This window comes from Macaca nemestrina, chromosome 7 (assembly GCF_043159975.1).
Source record: "Macaca nemestrina isolate mMacNem1 chromosome 7, mMacNem.hap1, whole genome shotgun sequence".
Classification (NCBI taxonomy): domain Eukaryota; kingdom Metazoa; phylum Chordata; class Mammalia; order Primates; family Cercopithecidae; genus Macaca; species Macaca nemestrina.
In genome coordinates this window covers 122,477,960-122,490,271 of record NC_092131.1, presented here as the reverse complement: position 1 = coordinate 122,490,271, position 12,312 = coordinate 122,477,960, and the positions used below count along the sequence as shown (strand labels likewise).

Here is a 12,312-nt window from a genome sequence, read left to right as displayed (position 1 = left end):
TTTAAATTGAGCCCTTATAGTCTCAATAAACAGCTGATTGGAAATAAGATTTTTCTTTTTCAGTGCTACTTTATTGAAAAATCAGCTTGGTTTTACCTACCAAATGAAGCCTGCTCATTTGGTTAAAACCAGCTTCCCATTATGGGAGTAAGGATTTTAAATGTGTATTTTATGGGCTGTGAAATGTACATGTGTGAGGCTGGGAATGATGTGTATCAAATCAAAAGACAATTTCTGCTTCATGAGCCAAAAATTTTATAGGAACAATAAATGTAAATGTAAAGGCTGTTTATATTGGAGATAAAAATTTTAAACTAGTAAGATTTTATTTCATTTCTACATGATTAATCATGTAGAGTTGCCCTGTTATCAAAGGACTGTTTTGACAATGAGACAAAGTTTTGCTAAAAGCAGAATGTGTAGTACTGCTACCTGATTAGCTTATTGGATGCTTGTTTGATGCTTGTGTAATTAAAATGACAAGCTTTTTCATTGATATTTATTTATTTATTTTTGAGACTGTCACTCAAAAGACTATCACTCTGTCACCCAGGCTGGAGTGCAGTGGTGCAATCTCAGCTCACTGCCACCTCTGCATCCCAGGTTCAAGCGATTCTCCTGCCTCAGCCTGCCAAGTAGCTGGAATTACAGGCACACGCCACCATGCCCAGAGAGTTTTTGTATTTTTAGTAGAGACGGGGTTTCACCACGTTGGCCAGGCTGGTCTCAAACTCCTGACCAAGTGATCCGCCCACCTCGGCCTCCCAAATTGCTGGGATTACAGGCATGAGCCACCGTGCCTGGCCAAAATGTCCATATAGCTTGTCTTGACATGTGATAATATTGCATAGCTTTTATTATAAAGTGGTGAGAAATAAGTTTTCTTTCCTATAAATATTTTTTTGATTGTGATTTCCATCTTCATCATAATTGTGACATACTTCCAAAAAAGAAAAACAGTCAACACTTCTCTCAAATGTACAATTTTTGTAATTATTATGCCTTCTGGTATGTATTTCTTAGCACATTTAATCCAGTAGTGTTCATCAATTAGAATTTTCTAAAAATAAAGACACTCAAACCTCCTAACACTCCCACCCTGAAGTAAGAATTTAAATGCACAAATTTAGAGTATTGTTGCCTCTGCGTAAAAGACCAGATCAGAGGCCGATGAAAGTCAGTTGTTGATTGTTGAGATATTTATGTTCAGTTATTTTTCCCTAAAACGTTATATATAGTCACTAATCCAGTAGCAATACCCCTAGCACCCAGATTATGTTTTCTAAATACTATTTCCCAGTATGGTGAACCAGTGCTTCATGGAGAAATTAGTGATTCCAGATCTGGGACTGGAAAATGTACACGATTTTACCAAAAATTACCAAGATTACCAAAAACAAGGGAGTTGTCAAGAGACCATCAGTCTTCTGTCTAAAGGTCTCAGGGCCAGGACCAGCTCATTAGCTTGAAAACTGGTAAATATTATCAATTCTTTAACCAGCCTTTCCTGTATGGAATGTATTTCAGCATAACCAAATCATTGATGAAGGAAAGTTTGTCTTTTGTTTGTTTGTAGAGACAGGGTCTCACTCTTGCCCGGGCTGGAGGGCAATGGCAGTTGGCTCTCTGCTGCCTGGAACTCCTGGGCTCAAGCACTCCTCCTGTCACACCCTCCTGAGTAGCTTGGGACTACAGGCTCACACCGTCATGCCTGCATAATTTTTAAAGTTTTTGTAGAGATGAGATCTCCCTTTGTTGCACAGGCTGGTCTCCAACACATGGGCTCAAGCATTCTTCCCACTTTGACCTCCCAAAGTGCTGGTATTGCAGGTAGGAGCCACCATGCCTGCTGGAAAGTTTTTCTTTATAGAAATTTTATAGCTAAAAAATGAAGAAGGAATGGGTGAATTATAGTGTCACTATTTTACAGTCTCTAGTAAAATAAGCAATCTAGCCCACAATGAGCTGGTAACATTCCAGGAAAAGACAATTGGCTATCTTGTGCCTCCTGATAGAAGTACACATGACCTATGAAGCATTGTTGCCAAAAATTAAAAACCCAAATCTTATCAAGCCACTGGATCTAACATGTGATTTACAAGAACAGAAGGCAGAAGAACTTGTTAAATGATCCATGGAGATGCAGTCAACACAATGTGGGTACAGAGAAATATACAAGTGACTTTATTTCATCAGATAGAGCACAAGCAGGAGGAAGGAGAGGGAACATATACTGTCACTCCTTGGTATAGATGTGGGATTGGTTCCAGGACCACCCATGTATACCCAAATGCACACATACTGAATTCCTACAGTCAGTCCTGCAGATGCATGAAAAATTCCTACAGTCAGTCCTGCAGATGCATGAAAAATCGTATTTGCAGTTTTCTGCATCCTGTGAATAATATATTTTCTGTCAGCATTTGGTTGAAAAAAATCGTTGTATAAGTGGACCCACACAACTCAAATTTATGTTTAAAGGTCAACTGTAGATTAAAACACTTGAGATCAACTGAATGCATTTATGAACTGCATTTTGATCCTGATTTGAACAAGCCAACTTAAAGTAGTTTGGAAATAATCAGTGACATTTGAATATTGACTATCTGATGTTAATAAATTGTGATTTTTTTTTTTTGGTGTAAAGATTTTAAGTCTATATCTTTTAGAGAAATGTACTGAAATGTATGCTGTTAAAATATATCTCAGTTTTGCTTCAAAATGATCTAATGGGGTTGACTGTAGAAGAAACCAAGAATCCGTTAAGTTATAGCTTAGTGATAGGCGTGTGGACATTCATGGTTTTGTTTTCTTTTGTTTGTGTTTGAAATTTTCTGTGATGGCCGGGCGTGGTGGCTCACGCCTGTAATCCCAGCACTTTGGGAGGCCGAGGTGGGCGGATCACAAGGTCAGGAGATCGAGACCATGGTGAAACCCCGTCTCTACTAAAAATAGAAAAAATTAGCCGGGCGCAGGGGCGGGCGCCTGTAGTCCCAGCTACTCGGGAGGCTGAGGCAGGAGAATGGCGTGAACCCGGGAGGCGGAGCTTGCAGTGAGCCGAGATTGCGCCGCTGCACTCCAGCCTGGGCGACAGAGCGAGACTCCGTCTCAAAAAAAAAAAAAAAAAAAAAAGAAATTTTCTGTGATAAAAAAATTTTTTAATAAGTCTTACAACTCAGTAGTGTGTGATTGTTTTCCATATGTAATGAAAACTGACTTTCATTACTTTCTTGTAGCCTTACCCCTCGTGAATTCAACTCTTACGGAGCTCGAAGAGGTAATGATGCTGTAATGACAAGAGGCACTTTTGCAAATATCAAGCTTTTTAATAAGTTTATTGGAAAACCAGCTCCTAAAACAATTCATTTTCCGTCAGGACAGACGGTGAGGATGCACACAAAGTATTTAGACAATTCTAACTGGATCAAAATTTGTATTAAAGATTTTTGTGTTTGTTTTAATCTACAGCTAGATGTATTTGAGGCTGCAGAGCTGTACCAGAAAGAAGGTATCCCACTGATTATTTTAGCAGGAAAGAAATATGGTTCAGGAAACTCCAGAGACTGGGCTGCCAAAGGACCATATTTACTGGTATTGAATCTTAAAATTTATCATCTTAAGCTTCAAAGAGTTTTAAATGTTCCCTTTTGTCAGTAACATACTGTCAAAGTTTATTTGGATTTTTTATAGTTATTTGAACCTCATAGGTATAGAGGGTTTTGTTTGTTTCAGTGATCTTAGATAATACTTTGTACTCATCTCGTTAGTATCATTTTAATACTCTTGAGTTTGGTTAAACCTACATCAGTCTTATGTGAAGAAGTCAGCATAATAGAGGGAAAGGAAATTCTGTTTTAAACTGTTGTTTTATAATTATTTATACGTATTGATTTTTTGTTGTTGTTGTTGTTGTTTTGGTTTTGAGACCGTGTCCTTGTCACCCAGACTGGAGTGAAGTGGCGCAATCACTGCTCTCTGCAGCCATGACCTCCCAGGTGCAATCAGTTCTCCTGTGTCAGCCTCCCAAGTAGCTGGGACTACAACCATGAGTTACCACCCCTGGCCAATTTTTGTATTATTTGTAGAGATGGAATCTCCCTATTTTGCTCAGGCTGATCTTGAACTCCTAGGCTCAAGCGATCCTCCCGCTGTGGCCTCCCAACGTGCTGAGATTACAGGCTTGAGCCTCTGTGCCTGGCCCCCACTGTTAATTTTACTTGCCTCCTTTTGATTCAATTTTCTCAGATTTGCCCCATTAGTGGGTAAAAGACTCTGAAGTAGTGGGCCAAGCTTCACCTTTTTTCCCCCTAAATAGGAGATTGTGGTGCCTGGCTGTCTGCCAGGAGGACATTTCTCCTGAGACTGTTTCCTTATTGCAGAGCAAATAGTCCATCTGCTGGGGGGAATAGTCATGTGACATGTGCTTTTTGCCATTTCATACTGACAAGTGCTTCTCTTTACAATTGTAGCTTTAAAAAGGCTGGCTGAAACACAGATATCATGTAGGCCTCATTCTTATTTTAATCTTTAATATCTCCTTTAAAATGTAAATACTCTGAGGGGCTATAGGAATAAACCAAAATCTCATCCTTCTAAGATACTAATTATAAGTATTATTATGAGTATTAATGATAGGTATAGGTTCTTTTTTATCCTGGAAAGTGTTTTAGTGTTTGTATTTGATGTTGAAAGCTTTCCTCATATGGCAGGTGATGCTTGGCCCTCCATTTGTTAGATATTAAAAAACTGATTACAAGCCGTGGATGAGGGCTGGGTTTTGTCAGTTACTGTGCCTTCCTATAGGTGATTGGGTGATAAGCTACCTTTTTCATTGAGAGATTCTATATGTTCTTATCTGTATTTTCTCTGAGGCCATTCAGTGTCTTCAAGGAAAGAGACTCGTTCAGGATGTAGACATCTACTTAGTCTCCTGTTTCAGGGGTATTCTCAAGCCCCTATGCCCAGTGTTTGTCAGTCTAGAGAATGTATTCTCTTCCTTATTTCTGCTATAACAGAAAATGAGTAAAAAAATTTTTTAAAAAGAATATGTTCTCAAGAGGGGTGATGGCACTCCCAAAGAACAGAAATTGGTTCTCAGGTGGTAAAAAAAAAAAATTTTACTTTTTGCACGTGAAGTACAGATAAATATAGAGTACATAAAAAGATACACGGCATCTTAGTGGTGTTAAAATTTTGGAGAGAAAGGAGGTGAACAGGAAGACACAATTATGGGGGGGGAAGTCTTAAAAGACTCCTTAGGTAGACAGTGGAGAAAAAAGTTGAAAAACACAAGTCTAGAGCCTTTGGCTCATTTTTTTTTTCCAGAGAATAAACCTCTACTCTTGTGGAGTGGGGATTGAGCTGGATCTTACTGCTTTGTGTGGCCTTGTAACCTGTATCCACAAGTATTCTGAGAAGCTCATCCTCTGAATCTCAATTCTTTTCCTGGGGCTTGTGTTGCACATTAACTCAGACCTTGACTGGTATCACTCTCTAATTTCATTTTATCATTCTGTGGTTTCAACATTGTCTTCTAAATCAGTTACCTATCTCTGTTTTCTAAATATTTATAGAATTCTCTCATCCTATTCCCTTCGTTGCTATGGGCTTATACCCTCTTTATTATTGTTGTTACTTATATTTTTTGGAGACAGAGTCTCACTCTCTTGCCCAGGCTGGAATGCAGTGGCGTGATCTCCCTGCAACCTCCGTTTACCAACCTCAAGTGATTCTCCTGCCTCAGCCTCCTTAGTAGCTGAGATTACAGGTATACCACCATGCCCAGCTAATTTTTCTGTTTTTGGTAGAGATGGGGTTTCACCATGTTGGCCAGGCTGGTCTCAAACTCCTGGCCTCAAGTGATCCGCCCACCTCGGCCTCCCATAGTGCTGGGATTATAGGCATGAACCACTGCATCCAGCCTGTTCTTGTTATTTTTTATTTTATTTTTTATTTTTTTTGTAGAGACAGGGTCTCTCTATATTGCCTAGGCTGGTCTCAAACTCCCGTCCTCAAATAATCCTTCTGCCTCAGCCTCCAACGTACTGGGATTATAAGCATATAAGCCACTGTGTCTGGCCCCATATACCTTCTTTATTCCTTTATTTTAGTGGCATTTCAAGAGTGTTGAACACATATATTAGATCTGTCATGTTTAAATAGAAATCCTTCTGAGCCCTACTTTGGGGTCAAAGGAACCAGCCCATTTATAGAACTCTTATGATGTGGTAGGCAGCGGCAGTACTTAACCCTAGAGCAGCAGAAGGGGAGCCAGAATAATTTAGGGAGCTCCATAAAAATTCAGAAAAATAATCTATAAAAAGTTTCTGTAAATACTTTGATAGAATATTGATGCAGTATGAGGTATTAGACTAAAAGTATTTAGAGAAAGGCCAAAGTAGATTTTTACCCCCTTTAAATGCTCAGTAAATAACTTTCAGAAGTGATTGGAGGAAATAAAATGCACATTTATTACAGGGTGTGAAAGCTGTTTTGGCCGAAAGTTATGAAAAAATACACAAAGATCATTTGATTGGAATTGGCATAGCTCCACTTCAGTTCCTTCCAGGAGAAAATGCAGATTCCTTGGGCCTCTCCGGTAGAGAAACATTTTCTTTAACATTTCCTGAAGAACTGTCTCCTGGAATTACATTGAATATACAGGTATCTCTAAAATTTTCAAATATATGATTATGCACTCAAATGTTTATGAATTGAATACGAATCAATTGCTGTAAATTATATAGTGAAGTCCCTTAATGCATGTTAAGTTGCCATTTAAGATGACTCCTCCGCCATACTTAAATCTAGCTATGTTAATAGTTCAAGTTCTCTGAGGAAAAGTGGAAAGAACTGGATGCTTATACCAGAAAAAAGAACACATGGAGGGGAATCTTGACTTCCACTTAACAAGTGCCAGTTTCCTTTTCATGGTGGTCATTTTTTTGCTGTCCCGATCTAATTTTGACGGAGGCATACATACCACTCCAAAGAGAGGGCAAAGTTGAACGTTCAAAGTTAGAGCAAAACAGACTTTACAACTAAGAAAAAAGGGGAAAGAGTAGGAGTTATTGATTACATGCAATGAATATTTGGTGTAAAATGAATATGAATAGTGAGTATAACTTCCCCAATTAATAAGTCAAAATCTAAATGTAGCTATTTTTCTACTTAGCTATGAAGCCCATGATCAGGTATCTCAGGTGTTTTTCAAGCAGCAGAAAAGTTTCAGGCAATCAGAATATAAGAAATTAGAACCAGGATAAATCAGACAGAATATGTGGCAAGTATAGTCATTAAATATGAAGACAAATGGTCTTAACCACCAAGTAGCAGCTGGAAGATTTACTTGCTCACATGAGATGTTTTTGTTTCTTTAAAGACAAGCACTGGAAAAGTATTCAGCGTGATTGCTTCGTTTGAAGATGATGTGGAAATAACATTGTACAAACATGGAGGATTATTAAACTTTGTGGCACGAAAATTCTCATAGTATCTACTTACCATGGATACCTTTCATAACTGATAACTGCAAAGCCTTTTGTGCTGGACCCAGGAATCCTTACCATGGAGCTGCAGATAGTCCCAGTATACTCACTTATCTCATCCATGGATGTAAATGATGATGAATCAACATAGTAACTGAAATGAAATCTTCTTGATTTTAAATAATATACGAATGGTGCTATTAACATTGCTAAAATCAACGTGTGAAGTGTGTTGTGGAAGAGACCTGTAAGTATGGGGGGGGCGATATTTTATCAGACCATTTTGTAAATAAAGGCAGAATTTGTGTTGAAGATTCTTATATGAGTAACCTTCCTGGAGTTGTTTAGTTTTGCACCAATAAAACTGTGTACTACTGTTTGTTGGTTTAAGAGTAGCAGATTGAAATATAAGAAGCCAGATTAGACTCTAAAATTGTGGTCATTGGAATCTCATTTATAAGTGGACCTTTTAAGTATATTAATTGCTCTTCAGAATTGAGCTGGACACATTTGGCATTCTTAGTTTGTCATATAGTCAGGTTTATCCTTAGTCTAACTTCAAGGGATAGAACCTGCCCCAGGTCACAATCATTCTGTCCAGTCCAGCCAAGGTTCCCTCCACATACGAAGATGACCATGGCAAAATACAACTGATTGTGTGGCACCATGTATTAGCAGTGGAAATACATATCACATATGACGCAGCCTTTAATGTTTCAGCAGTTTGCCACTGTGACTATCTGACAAGCCCCCGATGGCATTATATTAATTGGATTAGATTTTTTTGCTCACCTTATGTAATACTGTAACTTCCTATAACCTAATATTTTCGGTGTCATTAACCAAAATTTCACACTCATACTTGCTAAAGAGAATGTTATTTAATCATTAAACTCTGAACTGATTTCTTCTAGACATTTAAATTATCCACCCTCAATTATATGGGTACTCAACCCTATGCATTTTTTAAATGTTGCTATTTCTTCATTAAATTGATTTCCTGTCATTTTGAATCATTTATCACCTGCGATGCATGATTCTATTAATTTTGTTATGTTTTAACCAAAGCTGACTGTAAGGATAAAACACTTAAGTTGTTGCTGAGTACTATGTATCCTCAATATGCATGTCTGCCCATCACATCAAATGTTCTGTCAACAAGATGTTTGGCAATTTTTTAAAAAAAGGTTGGAAAATTAATTATAGAAGGTTCTATACCATTTCTTAATTAAGAAATTTAGCAGGCTAAAGGTTAATTGTAGTGATTTTTTTTTCACATAGAGATCTTTCTATGACTTACTTAGTTACTGCAATTCAGAATTAGTTCACATTGCATAAATAATTACTTGTTTTGAGCAAAATGCTGAAACTACCAAACCAGTGGATGAAGACCACTGAGAACTTTGCACATAATCATACAATCTTTTGAAAATATTTTGCAAATATGTGTTTAGACAATAAGATGGACTAGAGTTTGACAAAATGATTTCCTTATTTAAATTTTGTATAAGTATTTTCTTCGACACTTTCAAATTATATTGTGTTCTTGATATATACTGTATATTTATTTGTCAGTGCATGTGTTTTTAATTTACATGAAAACATGAGTTAGGAGAAATTACAAGTTGAATGATGAAATGCCTGTATGTGCTCTGAAGAAATGGTAATTCCAGATTGTGCAGCAGGAAACAAATCTGTTTTGTTTTGTTTTTTGTTTTTTGAGACGGAGTCTTGCTCTGTCACCAGGCTGGAGTGCAATGGCATGATCTTGGCTCACTGCAACCTCCGCCTCCCGGGTTCAAGTGATTCTTCTGCCTCAGCCTCCTGAGTAGCTGGGACTACAAGCATGCGCTACCACGCCCAGCTAATTTTTGTAGTTTTAGTAGAGACGGGGTTTCACCATGTTGGCCAGATGATCTGAATCTCTTGACCTCGTGATCCACCCACCTCGACCTCCCAAAGTGCTGGGATTACAGTTGTGAGCCACCGCACCCGGCCTATATTGTTTTGAAAGCATACTCTATATATAGTTATGGGCGGAGGCACAGGCATCCTCAGCAGCTGATTCAGGAGATGATGGTAAAGCTAGCTAACTATGAATTAAACATTCACATATCCAGTCTACCTAGTCCAGTAATAATACAAGCAAATCTTGTATTTCAGGAACAAATCAAGGTTCTCTTAATTTTTTGGCTTATATACAATGAAGTAAAAACTTGATAAACATGGTTCCAAATTGAGGAGGAGAGTCGTGGATGTATGTTTTAATATGTATACCTTATAATTCTGCCTCTAGCCAAATGCTGTGTTTGCAAAATGTGGCATCTGTTTTTATTGTCTATATCTTCTTTTTTGACTATACCTGGATAATTTTGTGTTACCAAAAAAAATAAGGAAGTGTAATGTCAGACACACAAGAAAAGCAAATCAGTGTTGTAAGCTTAAAGTACAATTTCAAAGGTCATTACCAACAGCAGGGTTTTTTTTATACTTTAAAAACATTATGCTACATGTCATTGCCATTTTCATATTTTGGGGTTTTGCTACTCTTATACAATGGAATCAATGAAAATGTCATCCAGCCACTGAATTGCCATTATTATATCTAAAAAGTATCTAAGATGACAGTTGTCACTATTTTATCTCCATGCTGACATTTGAAAGAAGGTACTAGTATCCCTCTAGCCAGAGTGCTCAGGTTTTCATTGGTAATCAAACAACAGTTGTACTAAAGGAAAGTAAAGCTAGGACCTAAGTCAGAATCATAGTTGCCTGCATATATGGTAACAAGGTTGTGTTCATTTGCTTTCACAGTGATGAATGAGAGGATGAGGAGAAATTATTTGACATTTTTCTGTGGTTGAATAGAAGACACCTTTCTTTTGTCTTTAGGTTTAGGAGAAGATACTAAGATACTGGATGTTTACCCTATCTTAGTTTGATTGGAGTAATAAGAGAGAAGAAGAGGGTGGACTTTGGCTTTTTCAGTGTTTTTTTCCCCTAAAGGGTGATATTGCTGATGTTTCTATCAATTTTACACATAATATGTGGCTATGAAAACATAATCTCACTTAAGTAACAGACAAAGTAATCACTTTGTCTATCACTAAGTAATAGACAAAAATCATTGTCTATTATTTAAAGCCAACAAAACAGTATAACAGTTTTAAGTTCAATAATGTTAAGTATTGTATAAAAATATATTGGAGGCGAAGTTCAGTTGATGACAATTGTGTATATGTTACTGATGCTGTAAATTATTTTTAATAAAGAAAATTGTATTATCACATTTGATTCTTGTTCTATTTTGTAGTAGTTGAAAATAAAACAAAATGATGTAGGAAATGTGCTGCCATCTGGCTGGGCACAGTAGCTCATGCGTGTAATCCCAGCACTTTGGGAGGCCAAGGTGGGCAGATCACAAGGTCAGGAGATCAAGACCATCCTGGCCAACATGGTGAAACCCAGTCTCTACTAAAAATAAAAAAATTAGCCAGACATGGTGGCAGGTACCTGTAGTCCCAGCTACTTGGGAGGCTGAGGCAGGAGAATGGCGTAAATCTGGGAGGCAGAGTTTGCAGTGAGCAGAAATTGCGCCACAGCACTCCAGCCTCGGCAACAGAGCGGGACTCCGTCTCAGAAAAAAAAAAAAAAAACGAAATGTGCTGCCATCCAGGTGCTATGTGTTCCTGTGCCTCTGTGCTACAGGAGCAGCGCAGGGCAGGAGGATGCCTGCTCTCTGTGCTGCCTGTTCATTAATGTTCATGAAGCAAGTCATTGGAAGCTGGGAGCCAGGATCCCAGGTGTATTTGTTCTCGCATTGTATAAAGAAATGCCTGAGACTGGGTAATTTATTTTAAAAAGAGGTTTAATTGGCTCATGGTTCTGCAGGATGTACAGGAAGCATGATGCTGGCATCTGCTCGGCTTCTGGGGAGGCCTCAGGAAACTTACAATCACGGTGGAAGATTAAGTGGGAGCAAGCACTTCACATGGCCAGAGCAGGAGGAAGAGAGGGACAGGGGAGGTTCCACACACTTTTAAACAACCAGATGTCAGGAGAACTCACTATAGGGACAGCACCAAGGGGGATGGTGTTAAACCATAAGAAACTGCCCCCATAATCCAGTCACCTCCCACCAGGCCCCACCTCCAACACTGGGGATTACAATCCCACATGAGATTTAGGCGGGAACATTGATTCAAAAAGATGTATCCTTTCTTCCCACTATTAGCAACCTAAATGAGTAAGGTTTATTTATTAGAATTCAGTAATCATAAACCACAATTGGCACTTTATTGGAATTTTCTAAGGATTCCAATTTAGTATTCTAAGAATTTTGTATTACAAAGGCTAATACCAACATAGGCACAAGCTGATAGTTTGAATATCCGCCTGGGAGGAAATTTCCAGCTTCATCAGTGTAGCATTTAGTTGGTTTACAGTTTTCACTTGATGCTAATTTTGCTTTTTAATTACAAAGTAGCTTCAGCTTTACCATTTTGATTTGATGTATGTTATAAACCTGTGTTGTATACTTGAAAAATGCATTTATTGCAAAAGCAAATAATTCTCACAAAATTTGCTTGTATAATGACAAGTGTGGGCCAGGCGAGGTGGTTCACACCTATAATTCCAACACTTTGGGAGGCCAAGGCAGGAGGCAGGAGGATCACTTGAAGTCAGGAATTTGACCCCACCCTGGGCAACATAGCAAGGCCCTGTCTCTTAATAATAACAATTAGCTTGGTGTGATGGTGTGCACCTGTAGTCCCAGCTACTTAGGAGGCTGAGGCAGGAGGATTGCTTGAGCCTAGGTTGAGGC

General features: G+C 38.3%; 1 protein-coding gene across 2 annotated transcripts in view; it reads left to right on the top strand.

The window, feature by feature from the left end:
• Positions 1–10,774, top strand: part of LOC105493139 (iron responsive element binding protein 2) — a 63,744-nt gene extending 52,970 nt beyond the window's left edge. For both annotated transcript variants that reach the window (XM_071100846.1, XM_071100845.1), the window contains exons 19-22: positions 3,237–3,384; positions 3,469–3,591; positions 6,478–6,663; positions 7,382–10,774. In XM_071100846.1, the coding sequence (XP_070956947.1) occupies positions 3,237–3,384; positions 3,469–3,591; positions 6,478–6,663; positions 7,382–7,492 (568 nt within the window). In that variant the 3' untranslated portion in view covers positions 7,493–10,774. The remainder of the gene's footprint in view (positions 1–3,236; positions 3,385–3,468; positions 3,592–6,477; positions 6,664–7,381) is intronic.
• The last annotated feature ends 1,538 nt before the right edge of the window (positions 10,775–12,312 follow it).